The following is a 25,898-nucleotide window of genomic DNA, read 5'->3' as shown; positions in this document are numbered from 1 at the left end:
CAGGCTGCTGGAGCCTCCCTGTGCCTCCGGAGGCACGGAGTCTGTCCCACAGAGCAGTGACCATTGGCCTTGGTCAGAACCTAGGAGAAGTGACTCCTCTCATCTGCTGGGAAGTCGGAGCTGACGTCTGTATGGGGTGCTGTCTGAGGCAGCAGGACATTTCACAGCGCCTGTCTTTTTACTTGGGCATGGCCCAGGAGCAGGGCCCATCCTCCGCCAGTGCCCGCAGTCCCAGGATGGTGGCTAATGGCTGCGGTGCAGGTCCCAGCCTCTTCTGGAGGCAGTGATTTTATTCCTGCTCAGAGTTGCAGAGTTAACTGAGCTCACCAGGCAGCAGGGGCCGAAGCAGCCGGCACCGGGTTTATGTGTATGAGAAATTCTCACTGTGATTACAGAAAACAGCAGGGCCGACTCTGTGAGGGGTTCTAAGGTTGGGGGTCCCCAGGTAGGGGGTCCCTGGTCTTTACAGGACACCCTCTCCTCTAGGCCGCTCCATGGCATTCAGGGAGACGGCAGGACACAGCTGTGGCCCCCGGGTCCTGGCTGGTTCAGCTGCTTGCCTGACCCTCGGCCCCCAGCCTCCAGCTACTGTCCTCTGACAAGCCTCCAGGCTCAGCCAGACCCCTGTTGTTTCAATGTTGAATGTAGAATCAACCCAGCTGCCCATCGATGGGTGATGGATGAACCAGCAGTGCTTTGTCCATACAATGGAGTATAAAAAATGGGCCTTCCCACCAAGAATCAGGCAAAGCCAAGGAGCCACCAGTACAGAAACAGAGTTTGAGTGGCCACCTTGATTTCCTGGATCAAGCCGTGTCTGAGTGCCACTTGAATCCCTCATTTTGAGCAGTTGGTTTGAATCCGGTGTCTGCCTCACCTTTGCTGGCCATGGGGGATGCAGAGCTGGACATCAGTGTTAACTTCTCCCTGGTGCCATGTCTTAGGCCTCACCTGCAGTTCCTGGGCATGGGGCTAGTTTGTCTTCTCTGCCCTCCTGCAGGCCTCCTGAGCACACCTGTGTACACCTACAGGGGACCTGCCAGATGTCAGCCGGTGCCCAGTATTGGGTATGGCCAGATGGGCTCACTTTCTGCCTCATCTTGTGCCCTCTGACCTGCCAGAGGCTGAGCACTTGGCGCTTTTGGGGAGGCGAGGTCTTCTGCCCACTCAGCCACGCAGGCCACGGTGCCAGGTGGGCACAAGTGAGACTCACGGTGGAGGTGGAGCTGCTGGTCTGGGAGGAGGGCCCTTGGGATGCTGTCAGGGGACTGCAGGTTTGCAGCTTGAGCCCAGGGGGCCTGGTCACACGCACCAGCGGGAAGCTATGTCCACTGCAGGGTGCGGTTGTGGCCAGCAGAGCAGAGGCCCTGGTCTGCATCTTCCAGCTCGGGGGCCCCAGCCGTCAACCCAGCACAGTGTGACGTCAGCGGCATGGGCAGGCTGTGTGCACAGGTGTGTTTGTGCACTCGGGGCCACACACAGGGGGCAGTGGGAGCCACCCCTTCGCGCCCTTCGACATGACCTGGTTCCTGACCTGTGAATTCTGCAGCTGCTGCCCTTAGAGGGGTGAAGGAAGAGCTGGGGTCACAACAGTTAAGCCAGGGGGCAAGAGGCCAGCAGATGGACGGGTGCTGGGCGGGAGCTGGGGTTGGGACTGGCTGGGGCTGACCCTGGACACCATGTTGCAGGCCTCTGTCCAGGGAGAATCCTTGTGACAGTTTCTGTGTGTCTCTCGGGTAGGGCTGGCCTTGGCCTCTGGGGTTTGCACCTCCAGCCTTGAGCTCCTGCCCCAAGAGCCCATCCCTGCAGTCGCTTGGGGGCCCACTTCATCTCCTGAGGGACAGGTGCTGGCTAGACACAGAGGCAAGTCGGGGTCCTGACCCCAAAGGCCACCTCAGACTGGAGCTGGAGGGAGGGGCTGGGGTCCCGACGCCTTGGGGAACTGTCCTGGGGTCTCAGGTTTGCAGTTGTGCCACAGGCCAGCCTGGGCCCTGAGCGATGCTTCCTGCTTCATGCTCCATGGACAGCCCAGCAGGGCCTGAACTCGGCCGGCCAGCATCTGCATCGTGAGGCAGCCACCCCAGGAGCAAGCCCAGGCAGGCCCAGCCTCCACCCAGGACTCCCGGGCGAGCCCTGCTCCTCCCCACGGGAAGGGAAGGCTGGCCCTCCTGCCTGTGCTCAGGGGTGCATAGCCCCCAAGGCCAAGTCTGGGTTCCTCCTGTTTCTCCTTGTGCACGGCGCCGGGAGGCAGCCCGTAGATCTTCAGTGTCGCTTCTGCTGGCCTTCAGGGACAGTGGGAACTTAGCCGTCCTCATAGGCTCATCCAGCACTGGCCTGGGAGCAGGTCCACCTGGCTGGTTCCTCGCAGCCCTTAGGGGAGGCATCCTGGGGGGTGCCAAAGGGTCTTTCTGGGTAACTGGGCCCGTGGTCATGTTGAAGGATGAGCCAGGCCAGAGATGCTGGGGATGGCCATTCCCAGAGCACCAGAGCCACGTGGGTGACCGGAGCTCTTTCCTCTGGAGGCTGTGACTTGCTTCTGGCCGAGGCTGCTTGGCCGCCCCGGCTAGGCCTGCAGGCCCCACTCCTAATGGAGACCCGAGCCTTCCCCAAGTGAGGCTCGTGGCATATCCCTCCCTGGGCCTGGCCTGGCCCACTCCTCTCTCCACCACCTCTCCATGTCGTCCACCCTCAGGAGACACCAGGTGTGCATCAGAGTCAATAGACACCCTGTGAAGTGTCAAGGGTCGGTGCAGGTGACCAGGGCCACCGGAGCCTCGGTGGGATGGACAGAGCTGCGGAAGTCCCAGCTCTAAGTGAGGCCGGTATGGCTCTGGTCCGGCATGTCCACCAGCAAGGTCCAGGGTCCTGGGGATCCTCGCTCTCCCCTGTGCTGCACAGACCCCCAGGACAGCTCTTGGGGGAACCCAGAGGGGCGGCAGCACAGGGGGGCTGCTGGATGGTCCCTGTCAGTGGGCAATGGACAGTGTTTCCAGCATGAAGCCAGTGATGTCTGACCGGGCCCACCTTGTCATGGCCCTTGGGATCTCTTCCACTGAGGCCCTCATGAATGATCAGCTGTGGCCGTCCCTGAACAAGCTCCTTGGGAGCTGTTTTCTCTGGACAGGGCAGACCGGCTCCCCACAGGAGTGTGTGGCTCTGTTGAGATGCTGCTGCCCTCCCAGTGCTGCCCAGAGGCCAAGCCTCGCGGGCCCTGGCCCTCAGCACAGCTGGGCAGGTAGTGGCTCTGGGCAGGGCACAGCTTGCCTTCCCAGGACTGCTGTGTCAGTGTCCTTCCAGGAGCCATGGCAGAGAGCCCACCTTCTTGGGGCCAGGTTTCCCTGTTCTCTGGTTGGCTGCATCCTTGGGGTTTAAGGGCTCCCCAGGTGATGCGAATGAGACCAGTTTGGGACCTGCTGCTGCCCAGGACTGGGAGTTGGGTCCCCTGCATTAAACTGGTTTATAAAATTGAACACAAGATGTTTGTCTTGCTGCTAAGGAGGATTGTCAAGTGTGTCTTGGAAGAGAAAAAGCACCCTCAAGCTGCCACCCTGCTCCAGGGAGTCCCCAGGGTCCCCAGGTGCATTTATGCTGGGATCAAGCTCTGCCATGAGCTGCCCCAGCTAGCAGCTGCCCCTGTGGCTCTCCCGGAGGACCAGCTCCCAAGGGTGGAGCCGTGGGGGGCCCTGGGCACTTGCTCCAGCTCCGGAGCCTCCTTAGTCCTGCTCTTTGGAGCACCTTCCTCCACAGTGGAAGTGGTTTTCCCCTCGTTGGGACATGAAGTGTGGCTCAGCCTGGTTGGATCATCTCCCAACGCCCGACCCCCTGAGCATCGGGGTGCCCTTTGGCAGCTCTTGGTTGATGGAGGGTGGATGCCCTCCAGGCCTGAGGAGACTGGCTTGGGCTTCCCATCATCTGCAGGCCAGAATATCCCCATCAGACAGCCCCTGTAAGACCCTCCTATGTGAGGACGGTGTCAGGTGCCACTCATGGCAAAGTGGCCTGGGTCAGCAGGGACAGGGGAGGTAGGGGTCCTGGCCACCCCCTGAGATCCTAGCCCCAGGGGAGGCCTGGCAAGGTGAGCAGAGACTGACTGGGCGCAGTGGGGTCCACAGGTCCACAGGCTACAGGTGAGCACGGGCACCCTGATGGGTCCCCAGGAGGAGGAGGTGGGATGCACCACAGAGGGACAGGTCAGGAGGAGCGTGCCTTCTCCCCAGCAGCTGCTGTAACTGACCTGGTACAGGGAAGGGCTGGGTGTGTGCAACCCGTCCAGCTCCCTCTGCCCTGGGGGCCCGCCTGTCTGTGAGGTCCAGTCTGAAGGCCCATGTCTACACCAGACAGAGCCACAGCTTGGCAGGACCAGCCAGGGTGGGGGCTGCAGAAGCCACCTGGACCCCAAAACCCCTGTGGACAGCTGCCTCTCCATAGGGCCTAGGGGAGGCCTAGAGCAGCCTGACCCTGCCTCTGGGGAATGCTGGGTCGCGCACGCGGGTAGGGCTACAGTCCCGCTGCAGTCCAAGGAACCATGCAGATGAAACAGGTGTCCTGCAGGGCCATCTGCGGGGTCCCATTAAACAGTGGTCTGTCTTCAGCACACATCACCAACACCCATGCCCACTGCTTCCTGTACTGCCCCGGGCCCTCGGTGGCCCTCCTCCTCCTCCCTCTGCCCCTCCCTCCTCCTCCCTCCATCTCCCTTCTCCTCCTCCCTCCATCTCCCTCTTCCTCCTCCCTCCATCTCCCTCCTCCTCTTCCCTCCATCTCCCTCCTCCTCCTCCCTCTGCCCCTCCCTCCATCTCCCCTTCCTCCTCCTTCTTCCTCTGCTCCTCCCTCCTCCTCTTCCTCCCTCTGCCCCTCCCTCCTCCTCTCTCTGTCCCTCCCTCCTCCTCCCTCCATCTCCCCTCCCTCCTCCTCCCCTCGGTTCCCCTCCCTCCCTGCTCCCTTCCTGCCCCACCTGGCTCTGCCCTGGCTCCTTAGGGTGGGTCTCCCCGCTGCTCACCTGATGGGTGCCGCCTCGTCCCCACGGTCCAGCCAGTCCTGGGGTGGGATGATGTACATGCACCAGAGCCCCCAGTTGTAGCCGTGGGCGGCGCTGGCGTACTGCTGCACCTCGAAGGTGCTGTACTTGATGTTGTCGATGGCCGGCAGGACGATGCGCCTCCGGTCCTCCCGGATGCGCAGGAGGGCAGGCTCGGCCCTGTGGGGGATGAGCCTGTGAGCCCTGGCCTGTCCTCGCCCCACCCATCGTCTTCCTGGGGCGACTCTAAATGGCTGTCCTGTCATCAGAGTGCTGTGGGCTCAGCCCCTCAACCTGGCCCACTCTTGCCTGCTCCCTGCACCTGTGGAAGGACCTCCCTTTGCACCGAGGCCCCGTACCTGCCATGCCTGCCCTAGACCCTGGACACACTCCTGATCCACGCCTCTTGCCACTCACTGAAGGGCCCCGAGCAGTGTGCAGTGCCCCACCTGCACGACAGGCCCTGTGGAGTGGGGAGGGGACGTCAGTGTCTTAGAAGGTGAGGGGCTTGGTGGAGTAGCGGGGGGGGGCAACTGGGAGCCATGGTTTTGAGTGGGTGTTCGGTGTGGGTGCTCTGGGCCACGATGGAGGAGTGGGAGTTGAGGGAGCGCCTCAGGGGCCCTGGCACCTACCTGCTGTGGCGGGGAGCCGGCCCAGGCTGGGCAGGAGAGGGCCAGCGGCAGGTGGTGAGGGCAGAGAGGAAAGGGCGGGAGGACACAGGCTGTCCAGCTGCTCACGGCCAACAGCTCCAGGGCAGGGGCAGCCTTCCCTGGGCCTCGCCACCTGCCCACGAGGCCTGTGTCTGAGATCCCACTGTGCGGGAGCCACTGGCAGAGCAGCCTGGGGCACCCGTCAGCAGCCCCTGCCTGCTGAGCTGGGAGCTGCCCCTGGAGCTGGCCTGACTCGCTGCTGGTGGAGGCTGATGAGCTGCTGGCAGTTTTGGCAGTGGCTACCGGGGAGGGGGTACTTGGCAGGTGGTCACTGCAGGTCAGCAGTGGGAACTGGATCCCAGGTAAAGTGCCTGTTGGTGGGCTTCCTACAGGTGTGGGTGGATGCCCCTCATCATCCACACCAACATTTGAGGTCGTCACCACCTGCCCCTCCACCCCAGTGTGGGTCACTCAAGGGACCAGGGACACCATGCTGGGCTTCTCCAAGGTTCTGGGCAGGGCAAGCGGGCAGCTCCTGTCCCCACCAGTGCCCTGCCCACAGACCTGCACTCCTGCTGCTCTCAGGGGGATGGGACAGGACAGGCCCTGCCTCTCTGGTCCCAGGAGCCCTGGCCTGCGGGTGGGCGGAGGCCCCTAAAGCCGTCCTGACTCCCGCTAGCCAGCCACCTGACGTCCCCTCCAGCCCCCTCCTGCTCGCTCACAGAAACTGCTGCATGAGAAGCAGCTTGGGCCCTTTGACCTGAGATCTCCCATGAGGATGGGAACTTGCCCCCTCCTGTGCAGAGTGGCCAGGCCTCTAGGGCTCTCTGAGCACCTCTGGTGACTGTCCTGGGCCTGTGGACTACACGGCCATGCAGCAGCCTGGCCCTGGTCCTGGGTGTGCCTGTTCCTTATCTGAAGACCCCACGGGGATGCATACCATGTCCCCCAGCCCACAGAGTGACCAGTAGGCTCTTACCAGCCAGTGTTGAACTCCACATGGGCATCGAAGAAGCCGACCACAGGGGCCGTGGCCACCTTCCAGCCCTGCAGCCGTGCGCGGATCAGGCCTTCCCGCCGGCTGTTGCGGACGACCTTCACCAGGCCAGGGTACCTCCGGTGGACGTACTGGTCCAGGTTGAACTTGAGCTCCACTGTGGGAGAGAGATGCCTCAGAGCACTGCTCAGAAGGGCCAGGCCACCAGCCCACGGCTTGGCCCAACTGACGTCTTATGGATGTTCTCTGAAACCCCCAGGGGCTGGGGACCCCCAAGGAGCAGAACGGGTTGGTTCCAGGGAGAGCCGTGACTGAGAATCAAGGGCAGCCCAGAGGGAGGCAAGCTGGGGGTGGAAAGCAGACTCAACTGTTGAGCCGTAAGAAAGACCCGAGGGCTACAGGTGAGTGGACAGCAATGGCCCAGCCACACAGGAGCACTACACAGCTGTGAAGAGGGAGGAATGGGCCCAGTGCAGCCTGGACCAGCCCCAGCACAGTGTGCCTTAATATAAGCTGACCACTGGAGGACACATCCAGCATGAGTCCACTTACAGGAGGCCCAAGAGAAGCAAGTCCTAGGGGGACAGCAGGATGGGATAGCAGGACGGGACAGCAGGGGCTGGGGGTGGCGGGGCTGCAGTTTAGGAAGATGGAGAGTTCCCGAGGGGGGTGGCCACAGCTGCCCCAGCAGCACCCTCAAGATGGCCGGCTCTACATGCATTCTGCCACAGTTCATAAAAAAGGCACGAAGCACCACACGATGAGCTGGAGTGGCCCTGATTCCTGTGTCCTCGTGAGAAGAAGGGACACAGACCAGGGGAGCGGCAGATGAGTGTGGCCTGAGCACGAGCCACTCACCCTGGACTGTGGCTCCTGCCCCCCAAGGGAGGACCCTGCTGCCTGTCTGCCCACAGCGCCCACGGCTCCCTCACCATTGTCACTGTTGTCATCCACCAGGATGACCTCCTTCAGCAGCTGGGAGGGTGTGTGGTTGACCACGCTGTGCACGGAGCGCAGGATGACGGACAGCGCCTCGTTGACGAAGATGAAGACCACGGAGACCTGGGGCAGGTCGCCTGAGTAGGTCAGCTGTCTGCACCTGTGGGGCAGGTGGTTGGCGTGGGCAAGGCATCCTGGGCTCTTCGCACCCTACAGCCAGGGGACCAAGCATGACATCCCAGGGGCCACCCCTGAGCTGCGGCAGCTACTTCCTGCTGATGGTGTGGGTGACACTGAGCCCTTCTGCAGCCTGGGGACAGGAAGCCGAGGCCCCTCTACGCAGCCCTGCTGGGCCTGAGCCTCAGAGCCACTCAGGTCTTGAGCCAGACGGGCAGCGCTGACTGCAGAGTCACATGCCCAGTCAGGCCTGGCCCCCCGTGTGAAGAGAGGGCTGCAGGGGGCCTCAGAGTCCGCCTGACCTGGAGTCAGGAGGGACAGCGGAGGGCACCAGGGCCAGTCTGAGGAGGTGACGACACTGACGGAGCAGTGAGCCAAATCACAGGGGTGCTGGGGATAGCAGCACCCAGCCCACGGTGGGAAGTAAAGATAGGATGAGAGGGGAACAGAAGCAGGGCTGCCAGGTGACACAAGATAGAAGGAGTGTCAGGGGCGCTGGCCGCACAGCAGAGCCAGTGACCCAGACTCCAAAAAGTGCAGAGACTGTTGAGAAAGTTCAGCAGGTGCGTGCACACACACATGCATGTCATGTACACGCACACGCAGCACACATACACACATGCTTGTACATGCACATGCTCACGAGCATATCACACACACATACATGTACACACACACACGAACACACCACACACATACATATACATGCACACCCACACATGATGCACACACACCACACGTGAACACACTTGCACCTGTCGCACACAGTGTGGACAAGGTGGCTTTGGATTTGAGAACTTAACACACGGGAAGAATGACCAGGGGAACGCCTCCTCCAGGAACTGGAGGCAGCACAGCATGGGGACAGAGATGGGGACAGACGCAGGGTGTGTGTGTGTGCACCTGGCCCTGCAGCAGCTGGGAAACACTGTTGAGAGAATGGGGACTCGGTGACAGGAAGGGCAGCACAGCCTCCTGGTGGAGAGCAAAGGCTGGGACACAGGAGCCCGGGCACGGGAGGCCTCCCAAGGCTGCGGCTGCTCTGACCCCCACAGAGCACTGGGGATGGGATCGTGTGCGCAGTACCGAGGCTTAGCAGCCCTCTCCAAGGCACGCGGGGCCTCTGCATCCACCTCCTCACAGGACACTGGCCACGCTGGGCCTGGCCCCCACCCTAAGTGATCCACCCACAGCAGCCTCAGCCTAAGGAGAGCACGTCCCGTCCTGGTGGCCGGGACATGGCTCAGTGCAGAAAGCAGGAGCACTTGCTCCACACGTGGGGAGGGACGGCCAGGGGTCGCCCAGCCTGGCTAGCAGCACAGGGGCCACACCTGCTCTGCATGGACCAGGCTTCCAATCCTCCTGGCCACCAGAGAGGCCCAAGACACCTGCTCCAAGGACAAGGATGCTCCCCAGCCCCACCCAGCAGCCTCTCCTCCAAGTGCAAACCCTGCAGGTCACCAGGCAGTGATATGGGCCGTGGACCCCCACCAGGGAGGTCTCATCACTCAGAAAAACGCTTTCTGACAAGAAGACTCCACCCCACTTTTCAGTGAGGAAGAAGTTTGCTCGGTTCTCATGCACTCACAGCACAGGTAGAACGGGAGACACCTCGAGGTGACACCTTAGGGCTGACGGCAGGAGCCGCTGCCTGCAGGAAAGGACCCTGCGAGCCCAGAGCCAACCCAGGGGGCTGCTGTGCACCCAGGGGCCACCGTGACAGGGGACACTGGGTGATGGGGGGCACCTGATGACTGGGGGACCTGGTGATGGGGGCACCGTATGATGGGGGCATCATATGATGGGGGCATCATGTGACAAGGGTTGGTCCCATGTGACAGGGCACCTGGTGATGAGGGTGCCTGTTGAAGGGGGTGCCTGGTGACGAGGGGGGCCTCTATGTGGCCACACATCTCTGTGCCTCACCTGGCGTCTCGTCTTGGCTTCCTGACCCAAGCCATCGCCTCCTGCCTGGGTCCCTCATTTGTGTGACGGGCAGGATCTCTTCCCAGATCAGATGTGTGCAAGGATGATGGCCACCCAGCAGGCCCAGCACTCCCCGCCCCATGAGGCCTCTCTGTCATGATCAGCCCTGGGTCTTGGCTGAGGGTGGACACAGCTGATTGACTCTCACTCCCTGCCCTCCTGGGCTGGGAGCTACAGGGCCTCCTGGGCGTGGCCCTGGGCATGAAGAACTGCCAGCCAGTGAGGATGAGCCATGGAGAGTGTGATGTGGTGCCCTGGAGCCCTCTGACCTCACAGGCTGGGGGGCAGGGGACCCTGCTTCTCGCCTGCAGGGCACCCACCAGCCACCTTGCCACTGAGAGGCTCGCTCTGCCCAGGAAATTCCCAGAACATGGAGCACCTCTTCTTCAAGGTCTGAGCGGCCCTCACCCCACAACAGGCTGCCTTCCCTGCAGGAAGCCATCTTGCTGCAAGACTTCTCCCAGGTTACTCAGACAGAGGCCTCTGTGCTCCTGGCTACTGGGGAAGAGCAGGGTGACGGGACCTTCCAGATGAACTCTCCCAGCCTGCCCAGGAGGGCATGGGTATGGATGCCCACAGACTGGCAAAGGCAGGTCTGCCAGCTTGGGCAAAGGGGTTTGCTGCTTGTCCACAGAAGTCTGGACTGTGTTTGGTCTCAGCCTGGCGTGGCCCGCAGCCCAAAGGCTACCTGCAGGATGCAGCCACACATGGGGCACATTTTCAAGGTGCCCAGTCCTCCTGGCCACCTATCGGAGCAGTCTGCTGTCATGATGAAGACCAGAAAGAGGAGAGGCGTCTTCAGCAGCTTCCTTCTCCGAGTTGGTCACGAGGAGCCGTTCCCAGCCCTCGAAGTCACCCTCCACCAAACCTGCCCTTGCTAGGCTGATAGCGGAGCCCTGAGCCCCTCACAGCGGAAACGATCAATATGCCCCGAGACAACGTTGGCCACCAGAGTGTCCCCGCTGGGCCGCGCACGGTCCTAGGGCAGCTCCTTCCTTTCTGGCACAGCTTAATTGGGATTCACGCTTCCTCTCAGATCCCACGGGCCATCTGATAGCTGAGGCCACGTTATGTGCTTTGTGGCCTAATTAGAGCCGCGGTTTAATTAGAAAATCTCTCTAGCTGCAGACAAAGGGAAATCAAGTGGCGTCCACTAGGAAAGGTGCAGCGGCTGCCACTGAGCGGGTGGCGCTGCGGTGGGGACTAAGCGTGTGCGCAGGCACATGCGCCGTAGCCCCGGCCTGTGCTCGGTGGGCAGTTCTGACCAGCCGCGGAGGGAGCAAGGTCCTGAAATGAGATCTGAAGCTTCTGCAGGCAGGACTCAGTTTGTGCTGCTCCCCATGTCCCCTGCTGGGGCTTCTGCGCCAGGTGTAGCTACCGAGGCTACAGGTCAGAGCTGCTCCCACTCACCCCCACCTGGAGGTCCACGGCTTTCCTCCTGGGCCCAGCCTGGAGCTGGTGGCTCCACACCTGCTTCTGTGTATTCTGTCACGGTTTCTGAGGTCAGGACTTTGGGGCTGAGTCGGGGGATGCCTGTGGTTGTCAGGAGCAGGTAGCACAGGGCCGCAGGGCTGGGCAGCTGGGATGGCTCATGACTCCCTGTCTGTCCCGGGGCCAGTTCATATGTGCTCTCCTGTGCACTGGTCCCACTTCCTCACTGGGCGGTGGCTTTAGAGCCCTTGGGTAGCTCCCACGGCAGTTCTCTGGGGCCAAGCAGGGCAGAAGAAGCATGGCCTCTCCAGCTGACCCTGGGGGTCCTAGGCAACTTCCTGCCCGTTGCCTTCCCAGCTGTTTCCTCTGACCCCATGTCCACCCCGTCAGGGCTCCAGGGCGAGCACTTGAGGTCAGCAAAGAAGCACAGCAGTCCAGGGGCATGGCTCCAGGGGCACACTTTCTAACCCTCTGGCCCAAATTCACAGGCAGCATCTAACTCTCTGGGTGTGTGGCAGGAGGTGGGGCTCAGGGGGAGAGCACTTGCCTGGGACTCATGAGGCCCTGGGTTCGAGCCTCAGCACCACATAAAAATAAAAAAAATAAAGGTATTATGTTAACTAAAACTAAAAACCAAACAAACTACTTGAAACAAAGCCTCCAGTAAAAGAACCAGGCACCAAAGATACCAGTTATTTGGGACTTAAAAATAGCCTGGTGTACAGCGCACAGTGGCCATGCCTATGAGCCCTGGCAGGGCACCGGGCTCCACCCACCCTGCCAGCTGTGGGTTGCCACCCACGCACCTGCTGGATCAGCAGTGGGAGGAAAGCTGTCACCTGGTGCACTAGGCCTGCAGGGCAGCAGCCTGACTTTTCCAGAAACTGGTTTCTACTGAAGGTCTGCTGGCCTCTGCCCCCAGCTCCGGTTCCCAGGGGAGCATGTGACCAATAGGTGAGCTCTGGTCCAGGCTGCTGGCTGTGATTGGTTCCCCGATGGGCACATGACCCAACATGGGCCAATGAGACTCTGGTCTGAGACTTCTGCTGGGTTGTTCCTCCCTCCTGCCCAGCCTGAGCTGGAGGCCAAGAGGTTCCACTGCGCTAGAGCTTGCCTGGGCTGGGCCAGCTCTTCTGTGGGTGGCAGCTGAAGCTCCTACTCTTCCCATCCTGCTGGGAACCTTACAGATTGGCTGCCTGGGCTGCTTCTTGCAGGATCCCTTCCCATCTGGCTTCTGCTGGGTGGGGTCCACAGGAGAAGAAACTCAAGGTGAGGGGTGTCAGGGACTTCTCGTCCCTCCCCACCTTCCCATGTCTTGAAAGTGATGTCTTCTTCCCCACAGAGCTCCCAGCTCTCATTGGGCCCCAGTAATGCTATTTCTGTGCTGTCCCTTAATGCCTTGGACAGACCAGCTTCTCCAAATTGCTGATCCCTGGCTGGTTCATGTCCCTTATGGTTTTCCCATCAGAAACATGTGCACATTCACATGTACACACACATGTACACACATGTGCACACACATGCACACACAGACACATGTACACACAGGCCAGCTGACGCATGGCGGGTCCTGGGCCACCTCTGTGACTGCTGCCACATTGGGCACCTCTGCATTCCTTCTTATTGAGCTTTTAAAAACTGTCCTGTTTTAAACTCAAGTACAGTTTTTACTCAAAAGAAATTTGTATCTCATCCCTTCACGGAGGCCAGCCTTGTCTGTGCTGACCAGGGGTGACCATGAGGTCAACACACTGACATCCAGTCACACCATTGTCCTCAAATGGCTGCAGTAGCTACGCCTCCACCTGGGCTCCACTCTCCCTTTCTGAGGGACTCCAGGGTGTGCATGGACCGTTCCCAGGTGGACCAGGACCAGGCACCTTCTCGGGCCTCACCCTCCACCCTGATGGCCTGCCCCCTCCCCACAAGCCCTGCATGAGAATCCTGGTCTCCAGGTCCAGGTGGAGGGAGTTCCTCAAAAAGGCAGGAAACGGACCCCTCCTCCTCATCTGCCTGTCCTTTGGCATTGCTCCAGGGGACAGGAAGGTCACCAAGCCTCCACCTGCCACTGAGTCCTGGTACCCAGGGCAGAGGGTTCCATCCTGCTAGGTTCTGCAGATGGGAGGAACGGCCTACCTGCCAGTGGCCTCCAGGCCTGGCTGGCATCCCCTTCCCAGGCACCCCAGCTTGGCCCCTCCAGGCAGCCTGTGTGGCTTTGCCACAGCTGTAAGGATTGAGGGCTGGTAGGACTCTGTCCTCAGGGATTTTCTGAGGCTGCTGTGGCTTCAGGGTGGTGGGACAAGGGGTCATCGCCCACTGAGGGCAGGCAGTGTCTCAGACAGGACACATGGGCTCACACCAGCGTGGCAGTGGCTGCGGCAAAGCCCCCAGAAGCCAGCGGGAGGAGCAGGCCAGGTGGGGCCAGGCAGGGGCCACAGACTGACCACAGGACCTCAGCCAGCACGGCCACCTCTCCACCCCGACTTCCATTCTGAGGGAGGGGTGTGGCCTGTGGCCGGGCAGGAAGAGGGTGGCCATGGCCAGAGAACTCCAGAGACAGAGGGAGACAGAGATCAAGAGAAAAGAGACAGAGAAGAACTGGAGGGAGAGACAGAGTGACAAGAAGGAGGAGGAGGCGAGGGTGGGGTGGCAGCAAGTGGCCCTGCAGGCCCCTCCCCCATGATGGCTCCTCAGCAGGGCAGCACATGGCCAGCTGGCTGGCCCTTGGCACTCACTTTTTGGGCCTGTAGTCAGGGATGGTCCTGTCCAGGGAGATGCGGTCGCTGAGCTGGGCATTGTAGCCATACTCCTCGTACTTGCCTTCCCTCTCCTGGCTGTCCTCCTGCAGAGTGGCCGCCACACCTCCCTGACCCAGGCCACCCGGCCCCTCTACCAGGCCGATGGGTTTTGCAAGACCTGGAGGGGCACAGGGGAGGGTGGGTCAGGCAGAGTCCAAGGTGCCCCACAGACACCCACCTCCCCTCAGTCCCTCTCCATTCCCGATTCCAACGCCACCCCTTAGAAAAGACCGGACTGTGGTCAGGAAGAACAGGCCCACAGGAGCTAGGTGGGACAAGCAGGGGGCACCAGGTGTCAAGGGCAGCACCTCTGTGACACTGCAGGTGGCTGCAGGTCACCACCCACTGCGCTGAGCCTGCTGTAGTCAATTATCCTGCTCAGGTTGTTAAGCATGTATCAATATTGGCTTATCACATTAACATCAGAATCAATAATGGCACGGGGCACAGAGTCTGTGGACCTCTCAGAGGTACGTCAGACCAGCAACCATGTGTCAGTACCTCAGACCAATAACCAGTACTTCAGAGCAGCAATCATGCATCAGTACTTCACACGAGATCGGGTGCGTTTAGGGTGATATGGCCGTAGACTTGCATCAGTACTTTAGAGCAGCAACCATGTGTCAATAAGCTCAGACTATCAAGAGTATCAGTATGCTCAGATTAGTAACCATGTATCAATATGCTCACACTGGAACCATGCATTAATATACTCAGACTAGAAACTATGTATCAATATGCTCAGACTAGCAACCATGTGTCAATACCTCAGACCAGGTATCAATATGCTCACACTGGAACCATTCATCAATATGCTCAGACTAGCAACCATGTATCAATATGCTCAGACCAGCAACCATGTGTCAATACCTTAGACTAGCAACCGTATATCAATGCTCAGGTCAGCAATGCTCAGTGTGGATATCAGATATTGGCTCAGGTTGTTAAGCATGTATCAATATTGGCTTATCACATTAACATCAGAATCAATAATGGCATGGGGCACAGAGTCTGTGGACCTCTCTGTACTCTGAGCTTATTTGGTCTATAAACCTGCAACTGTCTGAAAAGCAAAGACTAGTGTATTGATGTTAAAAAAAAAAAAAGAATTAACAATTACAAAGAACTGAGGTAATTGAACTTTCAAAAGCAAAGCAGCTGTTCTCCCAGCCCTGGACAGCATCAGTCCTACCATGCAAACTATTGCAAACCCATGCCTGTCAAGGGAGGCGACTGCTAAGGACGACAGAGACGTGTCATCGGGGAGAGAAGCCAGAAGCAGTGGACACTGACCACCAAAAATCAGGAGCACAGGAGCTGCTCTGCAGGTCCCTCAGGGACCAGGCTGACTAGGAATGATCAGGGACTCCTTGGTGATAGACTGGACATCATGGGTGAGAGGGGGCAGGGTGCCTGGGGACACCAGGTTGAAGAAAGATCTAGTCAGTCATTGGAGCCAGGAGGGGGGTCTCAGCTCAGAGCATGGCTCCTAAAGGGACCAGGGCAGTGTCCATAGGCAAGGGCAGCCCTTGCTCTTCCTTTTGGGAGATCTGGACAGCTACTTGGAGTGGGTGGTAGGGGGTGGAATGTAAGCCAGAAAAAAAGGCAGAGGGACCCTGAGCTGCCACCTGTCAGCTCCTGGAGAGGCCTCTGGTCTTCATCAGGCTGTGGACATGCAAATGCCCACCCTTCATCCTCCAGACCAGGCAGAATGTAGGGTCCAGCCCTGGGGAGGGACTGAAGGCACAGGAGCCTGGACCCTGCTTGTCCAGGGGGCTTCTCTGCTTAGACAGCTAGGGTGTCCCATCTTGTGCATCTCCGTGTTTCCAGGACATTCCACTTCAAATGGGGAAGCAGGGTGGAGGCTTACATAGGGGGGACACACACCGGGTGGGGACTGAAAGGTCAGGGTGCAGAGCGACTCCATCTCTTATGTTCACTTAGCATTGCTACGTGATGGCCACGCTGTTAGAAAGTCTGTTCTCCACCTTGAAAAGTCTGCAAATGGGGCTCCCAGGGCACGGGTGTCACCACAGAGCCAGTCTCCCTGCCTGGCCAGAGGGGCCCGTCCAGCCTGGGGCTTCCTTTCCATTAAATGTGAAACATGCTGTGTTGAGATCCAGACATCCTGGAGGAACCCGCAGGGTGCCCCTCTGCCAGCCTCGCAGCCCGAGGACTTGGTTCCCCGGCTCTGGTGCTGTCCTCTTGCTCTGGGCACTGCACACAGGAAGCTCTGGGTCCAGCTCTCGCTAGCAGACAATTCCCTGGGCTCCTGGACATGAGAAATGAGCCCCATCCACTGCCACCTCCGCCTGCACTGCCGCGTCCCAGCTTCCCTCAGCTGCTGTTATTTTTAGTTATGTGATGGTTGCCTTTGACTGTAGGAGGAATGCAGAGGCTCTGCTCTGGAGGCACCAACCTCTGCCCATTTCCCTGCCAGTGTGGACGTCCCCACCCGCCTGGCCTGCTGGCCACCAGTGCCTCATCCTCCAAGGTCATGGGTACAGCTGCAACTGCAACTACCACACCCAAGCTCCACAGGACTTGTCTACAGGTGGATGCTCAGATGAGAGGAGCCCAGCCTGGAGGGACCCCGAGGGGGATCGCAGCTCTGAACTGGTGAAGGGTGTCCAAGGTCAAAGCAGCAGTGACCACTCTTCAGATGCTCCACCATTCCCCAGAACCATGCCCTGTTTGGTCAGGTGGCTCCCCACTGCTGGCTCGCTCCTAACCTGGGCATGGGACAGTGGCGGCGGTGACTTCTGTACAGAGTGCACCCTCTGCACAGCCCCCTCCTTCACTCTCCACAGCACCCGACGGCAGGTAAGGAAACCCTGGCACAGAGAGGTCAAGCAACACACTCAACGTCACACAGTCTATGAGTGGCAGACCTGGCTCACACCCTGCTGGGCAGCCATCCAACCAAGGCTGCTGGGAGACCAGGCAGGAGGGAGCCAGAGTTCGGGGGCTGTGCTCATGGTGGAGGCCTCTGTGAGTCAGACCTGCCTCAGCAAGTCCAGCAAGGACAGAACCACTGTCCCAGCTGCAAATCACTGTGCTCAGCCCCTTGAAAGATCCCTTGAAACTTCCTGCTGGTTTTCACTTCCAACTCCACCTGACCGACCCTGGGTCCTGCGCACTGGTCATTCCACCCTCTCCCTCCCACCTCAGGTCCCACCCTATCAGTCCCAGCACCCCAGACCCGGCCTGGGCCATCTCACCCTCACCATACACTACCACTCACACTATGCTGGGATCCGAGGACAGAGCCAGCAAGGACCGTCCCTCCTAGTGGGCAGCCCGTTGTGGCCTCTCCCCAGACCCGGCTGCCTTGCAGGTGGGTATCTTCCTAAGGCTGGTGGAGACGTGGACTCTCACAGCACCACAGCTGAGCTGTTCTCTGCACTGGCCACCCTGGCGAGTCTGACAGCCACTCAGCCCATGCCCAAGGCCCCTGTACCCCTAGGGTCACCTTCTAGGAGGAAGCTCTTGCTGCCCCACTGGACAGATGAGAAACTGAGGTCCCCGCCCAGTGCCACAGCAGATGGCCAGTGCAGCTGCCCTCTACAGCAGGCATCTCAGAGGTCACCAGAGCCCATCCTGAAGGCCGAGGCGGTAACTTAATAGCTGTTCCTGTGGTCACTGCCGGGTTGGGCAGGTAGGGCCCAGTATGAGAGGAGATGCCCCATGGAGGACAGTGTTGGAGGACCACTCTGGCCATCAGATGCCTCATCCTGCCATAGATGGGAGCCATCCTGAGCATGCACTGTATGGTTCGTGGGATTGACCTTTCTGGCACTGGCCACATGACTCATGTACCAGCTGGACACATCTCCAGGCAGGGAAAGGGGCTCCTGGCCTGGGCAGCCACCACAGCCCTGTCCTCCCAGTCAGGTGGGAGGCAGGGACAGTCGAAGTGCCAAAGCCAGTCAGTGCCAGGACCCACTGGCCAGCACTGGGATCCATAGGTCAACACTGGGACCAACTGGTCAGCACCAAGACCCATTGGCCAGCACCTACTTCTCATTGCTGGGATATACTGATCAGTGCTAGGACATACTGGTCAGCACTGGAGCCCACTTGTCAGCACTGGGGCCTACTGGTCAGCACCAGGACCTACTGGCCAGCACCTACTGCTCATTGCTGGGACACACTGGTCAGCACTGGGGCCCACTGGTCATTGCTGGGACTCACTGGTCAGCACTGGGACTCACTGGTCAGCACTGGGGCCCACTGGTCATTGCTGGGACTCACTGGTCAGCAATGGGACTCACTGGTCAGCACTGGGGCCCACTGGTCATTGCTGGGACTCACTGGTCAGCAATGGGACTCACTGGTCAGCACTGGGGCCCACTGGTCATTGCTGGGACTCACTGGTCAGCAATGGGACTCACTGGTCAGCACTGGGGCCCACTGGTCATTGCTGGGACTCACTGGTCAGCAATGGGACTCACTGATCAGCACTGGAGCCCACTGGTCAGCACCAGGACCCCCTGGGAGCCTTACTGGTGTGTCCAGACAGAGTCCGAGCCCTGGTGAGAGCGCAGCCCTGCTCCTCCCTGGAGACCCTCATGTCTCTCAGAGGAGCCATCGCCCCCTGGCACCAAGGACCCCCCTGCAGCCCTGGTGACCCCTTCCCGGGGTGTAAGTGGCAGATGCCCGTGTTTGCTGGCCCTGTTCACTGCGGTGCCTCAGAGGGAGCCAGGGCATTGTGCGCTGTGTGGGGCTCAGCATGGAGAAGCCAGTTTTCCCTTTTGCCGGCTCCTTGATCTGTCCCCAGAATATCCCCATGTTACCTCGTCCAAGGCTCAAGTGCATTCCACGTAATGACCTCTGACTCCCCGCATGGCGCCCATGCTCCTGTCCCTGTGAACTGACGGGGCCCGGCTCAGGCCACGTGCCCCAGTCAGAGCCTCTGGGTGGGAGCTTCTGGGGACCTGGGGCCGCCTTACTCAGGAGCCTGGGGGCTTCTTTTTGTGCCAGCAACATGTGCTATGGCTGTCACACAAGGTCTAGTTCTGAAGGAAAGTCACAAATGCCTGCAAAGTTGTGTTGACATACACAATCACCTGGGGTCTGGCTGTGGAGGACAGCCAGGGCAGCATCACCCGGGGCCTCTGTGTGGGGGCAGCCCAGGCAGTGTCACATGGGGCCTCTGGATGGGGACAGCCAGGGCAGCATCATTTGGGCCTTCTGTGTGGGGACAGCCAGGGCAGTGTCACCTGAGGCCTCTGCATGGGGACAGCCAGGGCAGCGTCACCTGGGGCCTCTGTGTGGGGACAGCCAGGTAGCCTCTCATGCCCTGTGCCATCTTTGCCCACTTCAGCAGCTAGGTGAGTGCACATGAGTCCACTTTGCCCACGCTGCCCACCCAGAGCGTGGTCCTGTGTCCCTGGAGACCCTCTATGACACCAAGTGCTCTTTATGTGAAAAGCTGGGTTGTGGCCACTCCATTTGCCCCTCCTTCCCTCATCCAGAGCCAGGAGCACCTTCAAGAGCCAGGCCAGGAGGGGTCAGTGCCAGGAGACCGCAGTGTCCAGCAGAGCAGCCTGGCCAGGTGGGCAGTGCCCCACACCTGGCCTGCACTGGGGGCGAGCAGGAGGAGGGGGCAGATGGCCTGGGAGAGGCGACAGGACCAGGAGGGGACAGGTGTACAGGAGGGTCCTGCAGACGCTGCCAGGCAGCCAGTGAGGGGGCCAGGAGGGAAGGGGGCACTGAGGGCACCTGCCCAGGAAAAGCCAGAGGCGCAGCCACATCTGCCAGGTCCACAAGGAGCTGAGTGGACACCACGGAGCATGGTAGGGGCTGGGGCCATGCGATCAGGGGACAGCGGCACAGCCATGAGATGGAGCCAGGAACAGGGGCCTGGGGAGGGCTGCGGGGGGTGCCCCCCCTGGGGGACCTTGGGGACGCCATGAGGCAGCTAGAGGGCCAGCAAGGTGGCACAGAAGCCAGACACAAGTGACCGCAGGAATCCACAGCAGCAGGAATCAGGGAGGGAGGGCCTGTCCTGTCCTGGCCACCAGCCCTTAAGAGGGAGGTAGCCCCACCCCATCCCGTGCCGGTGTTTGTATCATTTTCTCTTTGCTGATTTCTTCGCATCCTCCCCTCCCTACTTTGAACAGACACTCTGTGGCTTTCCTGAAGTCTTGAGCAAAGGCAAAATTCATTCCTTTAGAGCTTCTTTTCCTGAATATCAATTCAAACTATAGATTGCCCTCTAAGTAAGAACTGGGTGATCTTCATAAGGGATGTTTCATTGTCACTTGGTCCTAGCGCCTGATAAGTTTTGACACTATATCCTTCTCAGAATGCGGGCCATTTGGAGTTAAGATTTTATTTGCAAACCCAGAGAGGACTTGTGCCTGTCCTGCGGTGGATTCTTGTGTGTGGGCACAGGCTGCAGGCAGCACAATCGACCTCCTAGAGGCTGTGACATGTGGCTGGACCTGCTGACTCTGGAGGAACCTGTGTCTGGGGTGGACTCTGGGCTGGGCCACCTGCGGTGTTACCAGAGCACATGGTCGTGTGGGGACCTCAGGGAGTGCATGGACCAGGCTCTCCCCGTGGCTCCTCGGGCATTTCCCGACATCCCGAGGGCTCTGGGAGGCACACAGGGCTGGCTGCAGGCCTCTCAAAGGAGTTTGGACTTTATGGCCACATTTCCCCTGCTAGGGAGGCCCTTAGCTGTCGCCTCCTCTAGGTGCGTTGAGGCTCAGGGTTCCTGTCCGCTTCCCTTGGGTCCCATCTCTGTCTCTGCCACTCTTCACACAACCAGGGGCCCCTGGACTGCATGCCACACCTCTGTTCCCTGGCTCCCCACACACTCCCTCTGAGTTCAGCCTGTTCTCCCCTCGAGGCTCAGCCTGCATCTGGAGACCCATCTGCCACACGGCCAGTGGGGACCTGCTGCTCCTTCCCTCCTGCCTCCCTTCGCACACAGGTCAAATTTTGCCACCACTTCTGGTTGGCGGTCCAGCTGGGTTGAGAACTCTGAGCTGGTGGTTATTCCCTTCCCAGCTCAGACACACTGTTCCAGTCTTCTGGACTCATCACTGTTGCACATAGTCCTGTTTGTAAAGTCTCTTTGGTGACTTTAAGCTCTCTTCTCTCCCCTCTGTTGGTCTGTGGCCTCTCTGGGCTGTACCTAGTGGCTTTGTCCTACTGTGTCCTGCCATGGGCACATTCATTTTCAGTTGCAGGCAGCATATCTTTCATTAATTCTGGACACGCAGCCTCCATCTTTGGGGATGTTGTCTCTGCTTTGTCCTCTGTCCCTGCTCCTGGAGCACCTAGGAGACAGCTGCTTGGTGTGCCTCCCCCTCCCACTCACCCTTCCTGTCCCCTCCTCCCTGGGTCATTTCCTCAGGAATATCTTCCACGTCATGAATTCTCTCTTCAGCTGTATCTAATTCCCTGTGTAATATATATGTTGGGTTTTTAGATTTAATGGTGATATATTTCATTTCTGGAAGCTCCATATATATTTTTTTCCAAACTATGTATTCTTTTTCATCTTATCATCTCTGTGTTATTTCTATTTCTTTTATTTTTAAAGACAATAACGTGCCATCTCTCTTAGACTGCACCATTGTCCCAAGTCTCATAGATTCTTCTGTCACACTGGTTGACTCTCCCAAGGGTCATTGTGTGTTTAGTGATTTCTCTCATGGAACTATCCTCAGGGCTGATTTTATCAGAGCATTCTGTGCAGCTGGAGTGGCAGAGGGGGCTCTCGGGGGCATTTCTCATCTGCCCTGGGCTCTGGGACGCACCTGGCAGAACAGCGGCGCACGAACTTCATCTTGGAGATGTTTCTGCATGTAGACTGACAGCCAGGACTCCCAGGTGACCCTGTCCAGCATACACAAGCTTGAGCAGCTGTCGGCTACCCTGTGGCTGAGGGGTGGCTCTGTTCAGAGAGTGTGACTAGTGGCTTGTCCCAGGCTCTCCAAGGACTGGTCCCCAGGTAGGACAACTGGAGAGAGCTCGGACTCCTTGTTTGGGACGATGAAAAAAATCTGGGCAAGGGTCATTTTTTTAAGCCAGTATTGGGAACACACTGTGATAATGCAGGAAGGTGACAGTGTATATGTCACCTGGGCAGGCCACTGGACACAGGTGGGGTGTTGGAGGCTGACATCTTGGTGGGAGGTAAGTGAGGGGTGGGAGTGGCCTGGGCTGGGTGGGGCTGGAGGCCTGGCAGTTCTGGGTGCTGGGAGCCATGGGGTGGGGTTTGGGTGAGAAGAGAAGCCCCTCCCTCAGGGCAGAGTTCTCCTAGGCCCAGTGAGCCCTGGGGCCAGCAGCATCGGCCACCCGGGGTGTGTTGGGAATGCAGGCACATGAGCCCCCCCCCCCCCCCCCGCCACACAGAGGCCTGGGGGGCCAGCCTAGACTGGGCAAAGCCCCAGGGTTCCCACACAGGGAGCTGGGAACGGTCACCAAGGGCCCTCGTTCTGCACCTGGCTGTGCATGGAACTGCCCGGGGAGCCCAAATGCTCCTGGCCTCGCCACCAGGGTTTTACCTGATGATCAAGGTGTGACCAGGATGCTGGGACTGTTAACCAGTCACCAGGGCTCTGATGTGTGGACAGATGAGAGGCCGCTGTCCTGGACAGCATGGCCTGGGCCTGGACCTGGGCCTGGTGGCAACAACCCAAGCAGGGACCACACCCAGATGGCAGGAAGGAGCAGAGCTGTTCACGTGGGCACAGTGCCAGGCTGCTGGTTGGGGGGTGTGGCAGGGAGAGTCCAGGTGCAGGCAGGATGGTCCTGGCTGGCCCATCCCAGGGCACCTGTCCAACATGCTCTCCAACCAGCACTTGGGCTAGAGCCAGGGACGCTGTTTGGGTTCAGAGGCAGCAGTGTGACCTGCAAGAGGAGAAGCTCCTGCGTGGAGACAGGCGGAACCCACAGGGCCCCCTGCAGGCCCCCCTGGGGAGAGGCTCCCACGTGCAAGCTGCTAACGCCCCGCTTACAGAATCGTCATTCAAGTTCACTTCCCGTGGAACGCACTTCTCTAATTACAAGAGATAATTCGGGGAGGAGACGCATCTTGGGTGGGCGTGAGCTGACTCAGTGTGGGAGCCTCGCCAGGAGATGTGACTCAGAGCCGCAAGGGACTCAGTTGTGTCCCCCGCGCCTCCTTCAGCTGCACACGGAGCAGACGGCTGTGGGGGCTCCAGGAGAGCCACAGCGTGTCAGGGCATGGGGAGCAGAGGGGACGGGACTCACGGGGACATGGCACTGCTTCGACCTGTTATGGCCACAGGGGGCCAAAGGTGCCCACTCTCCTAAGGTTTCAGGAGAAGGCAGCGGTAGACTTGTGTCTCCAGATATCAGCACCCAGTTCACAGGCTGGAAGGAACTGCGTGAAGTGACCACATGCTAGGTCCTCGTGTCAGGCAGACATGGACTGCAAGACCCCAGGCCTCCCCCAGGGACCATGAAGCTGTGGCTTTGCACAAAGGGACTTTAGACATGATCAAGTTGTGGACCTTGAGACAGGAGAGTGCCTTGTTTGTCCAGGAGGAGCTGAGGCTCAGGGCACTATGACGTGCCCTTTGGTCTCAGCCCCGTGAGGCCAACTCAGGGCCTCTGGCCTCCAGGACTGGAGTTGAGCCACCTGGTTTGTGGTCATTTGTTAGGGTGGCCCCAGCTAAGCTGCTGCAATGGGCAGACCCAGGATGTCCAATTGCTGCAGCAGTGGATGCTGGTCCTGGCAGCTCCCTCCCTGGGGAACCTAGGCCGCAAAGCCCCTGCACACGACCATGACGGGATCCGTGGCATGGAGCAGAGCCGTGGCCAGCACCAGATGCTAAGTGGGGGCCACACGGTGACTCTGGGATCTGCTGCCTGGCCCCTGCATCCCTGGCAGACAGGACCTGGGGAAGGGTGACTCCCAGAGCCCTGGGCCAGGAGGACCCTCGGGGTGGCTTACAGGGACGATCTGTACCTGCAGAGAACACTACAGCATGACAAGGGACCAGGAGGGCCACCAGCTACAGGAGGACAGGCGAGGACAGAGGGCAGCCACGTCCAGCCCATCCCGGGTGCCTCTGATGTGTGCTGGCCCCTGGTACAATTCCTAGAAACCCTCAAAGCCCCTCAGATTCCAGGTGGACACATGGGTCTGCTGCTCCTCAGAAGGACCCAGCGGCCTGAAGATGGACCTGCCCAGGCAGAGACTGGCAGGCGGGGAGGCCCTGAGCACAGGGTCTCGAGGACAAGTGCCATGGAGCTGAAGGCCACACCTCTGTTAGACCATGGAGGTGGGTGAATGGTGACCCCAAAAGACAGGTGTCCCTCTGAACCTGTGAACGTGGCCTTGTTTGGAAAGAGGGTCTTTGATGTGGGATCTCATGGAAGCTCCAGAGTGGAGATTGTCCTCTGCAGACCCTGAATCAATAAGCGTCCCTAGAAGACTGGAGAGGGCTGGGGCCAACCCGCAGAGGAGAGGCCCCGGGTACGCAGGTGCTGCGGCTGCTGGCCATGGAGCCCAGGGACCTGCCACCAGGAGCTTAGGGGCCGGATGCCTCCCCCATCTTGACTGACAGGAGCAACTCCTGCTGCTTACAGCCTGGTTGTCATCGTCACGCCCGCCCAGAAACAACCAATGGGAGGATAGAGTCACAGAGAGGAGAGGGCCACAGGTGGAGGGACCACGCGGGCACTGTGGCCCTCGGCAGCCTCTGTGCCCGTTTTCTCTATCAGCAGAGTCCTGTGTTTCTGGGTGGCAGTGAGCCCAGCAAGGACACACCCCTTAGCTGACCACTGCCTGGTTCCCAAGGCCCAAGTGGATCCTGCTGGGAGTCACTTCTAGAAACACCTAACGAGCCATCTCCACTGGAAGGTGTGCTTCCTGCTTTTTACCTGTGGCCTTTTATGCGTAGTCCTGCCTGGAACTAGAACTCAATGCTTGGAGCTAAAGCAGCCATCATGTGACCACGAAGGGACATGCCACAAAACAGGAAGGAGGAGTAGGGATTCAAAAGGATCTGGGCCCTCGGGGACATCCTTCAGCCCACAGGACCCATGATCAATGGAGTCTGTTAAGTACAGAGAGAAAGGACCCAGCATCTAGAGTCCCTGCTTGGCACAGAAGGTGGGAGCCCTGCGTGGAAGAGCTGGCTGCCTTCCCCATCCAGCACTACCGGGGAAGGACCTGCTGGTCACCCCCCAACCCGAGCCCCAGGTGTGGACGAGCAGCCAGCTCCCAGAGCCCTGCAAATGTCCCTGCTGCAGAAGTGGGTCTGCACGCGGCCAGCCCCCTCCCTGGGCTGCAGGCAGAGATGTGCAGCTTGGGGGACATGTGGCTTCCCAGCTCCGTGGCTCTGAGTCACTGACTCCCATCTGCCGCAGCAACTTGAGCCAACGTTCCCAGAGACAGGAAGCATCCTGAACAGAGAGCCTGCTGGCCACAGGGCAGCCTGAGAGGACGTGGAGAGGACAGGCCCTGGGAAGGAGGGGGCGCTGCATGCAGCAGAGGTGGGGGGTGGGTGCCACCCCCACCCTCGGGTTCCCATTTGGTCTCATCCTGGCGAAGCTCAACCATTCAGACACACTGTCCCTGGGGACCCGCGATCACCCACGGCCACCAGAATCCCAGAAAGGGGAGCAGTGGCACCTGGGGCCCTGGCTGGAAGCCAGGTCAGACCCAAGGAAGACCACAGTAGGTGCCAGATCCCAATTCAGCATCCCCTTCCAAACAGCCCCCAGGGGGTGGGAAGGGCCTGGAGGGGGAGCTTTCCCCACCACAGGGGGGTTCTGGGTGCCGCAAAGACATTCCAGAGACGAGGAGGGGGTTCTGTCCTTCCAGAATCAGGGCGGGAGCTGGGGTTGGAGCCCCACATGTGACACCACTGAGCCCTCAGGAAGGTGGCTCCACCAGGGCCAAGGTGAGA

General features: G+C 59.8%; 1 protein-coding gene across 1 annotated transcript in view; it reads right to left on the bottom strand.

Annotated features, from left to right (window-relative positions):
* Galnt9 (polypeptide N-acetylgalactosaminyltransferase 9) overlaps positions 1-25,898 on the bottom strand; it is a 60,951-nt gene that overhangs the window by 19,357 nt on the left and 15,696 nt on the right. Inside the window, exons 2-5 of the mRNA XM_027952041.2 lie at positions 13,933-14,113; positions 7,597-7,763; positions 6,647-6,821; positions 5,000-5,197 (exon numbers count right to left, since the gene is read on the bottom strand). Of these exons, the coding sequence (XP_027807842.1) occupies positions 5,000-5,197; positions 6,647-6,821; positions 7,597-7,763; positions 13,933-14,113 (721 nt within the window). The remainder of the gene's footprint in view (positions 1-4,999; positions 5,198-6,646; positions 6,822-7,596; positions 7,764-13,932; positions 14,114-25,898) is intronic.

The sequence above is a fragment of the Marmota flaviventris genome, chromosome 1, assembly GCF_047511675.1.
Source record: "Marmota flaviventris isolate mMarFla1 chromosome 1, mMarFla1.hap1, whole genome shotgun sequence".
Lineage (NCBI taxonomy): Eukaryota > Metazoa > Chordata > Mammalia > Rodentia > Sciuridae > Marmota > Marmota flaviventris.
Note: the sequence above shows the minus strand (reverse complement) of the source record. Positions and strands in the feature narration are given on the sequence as shown.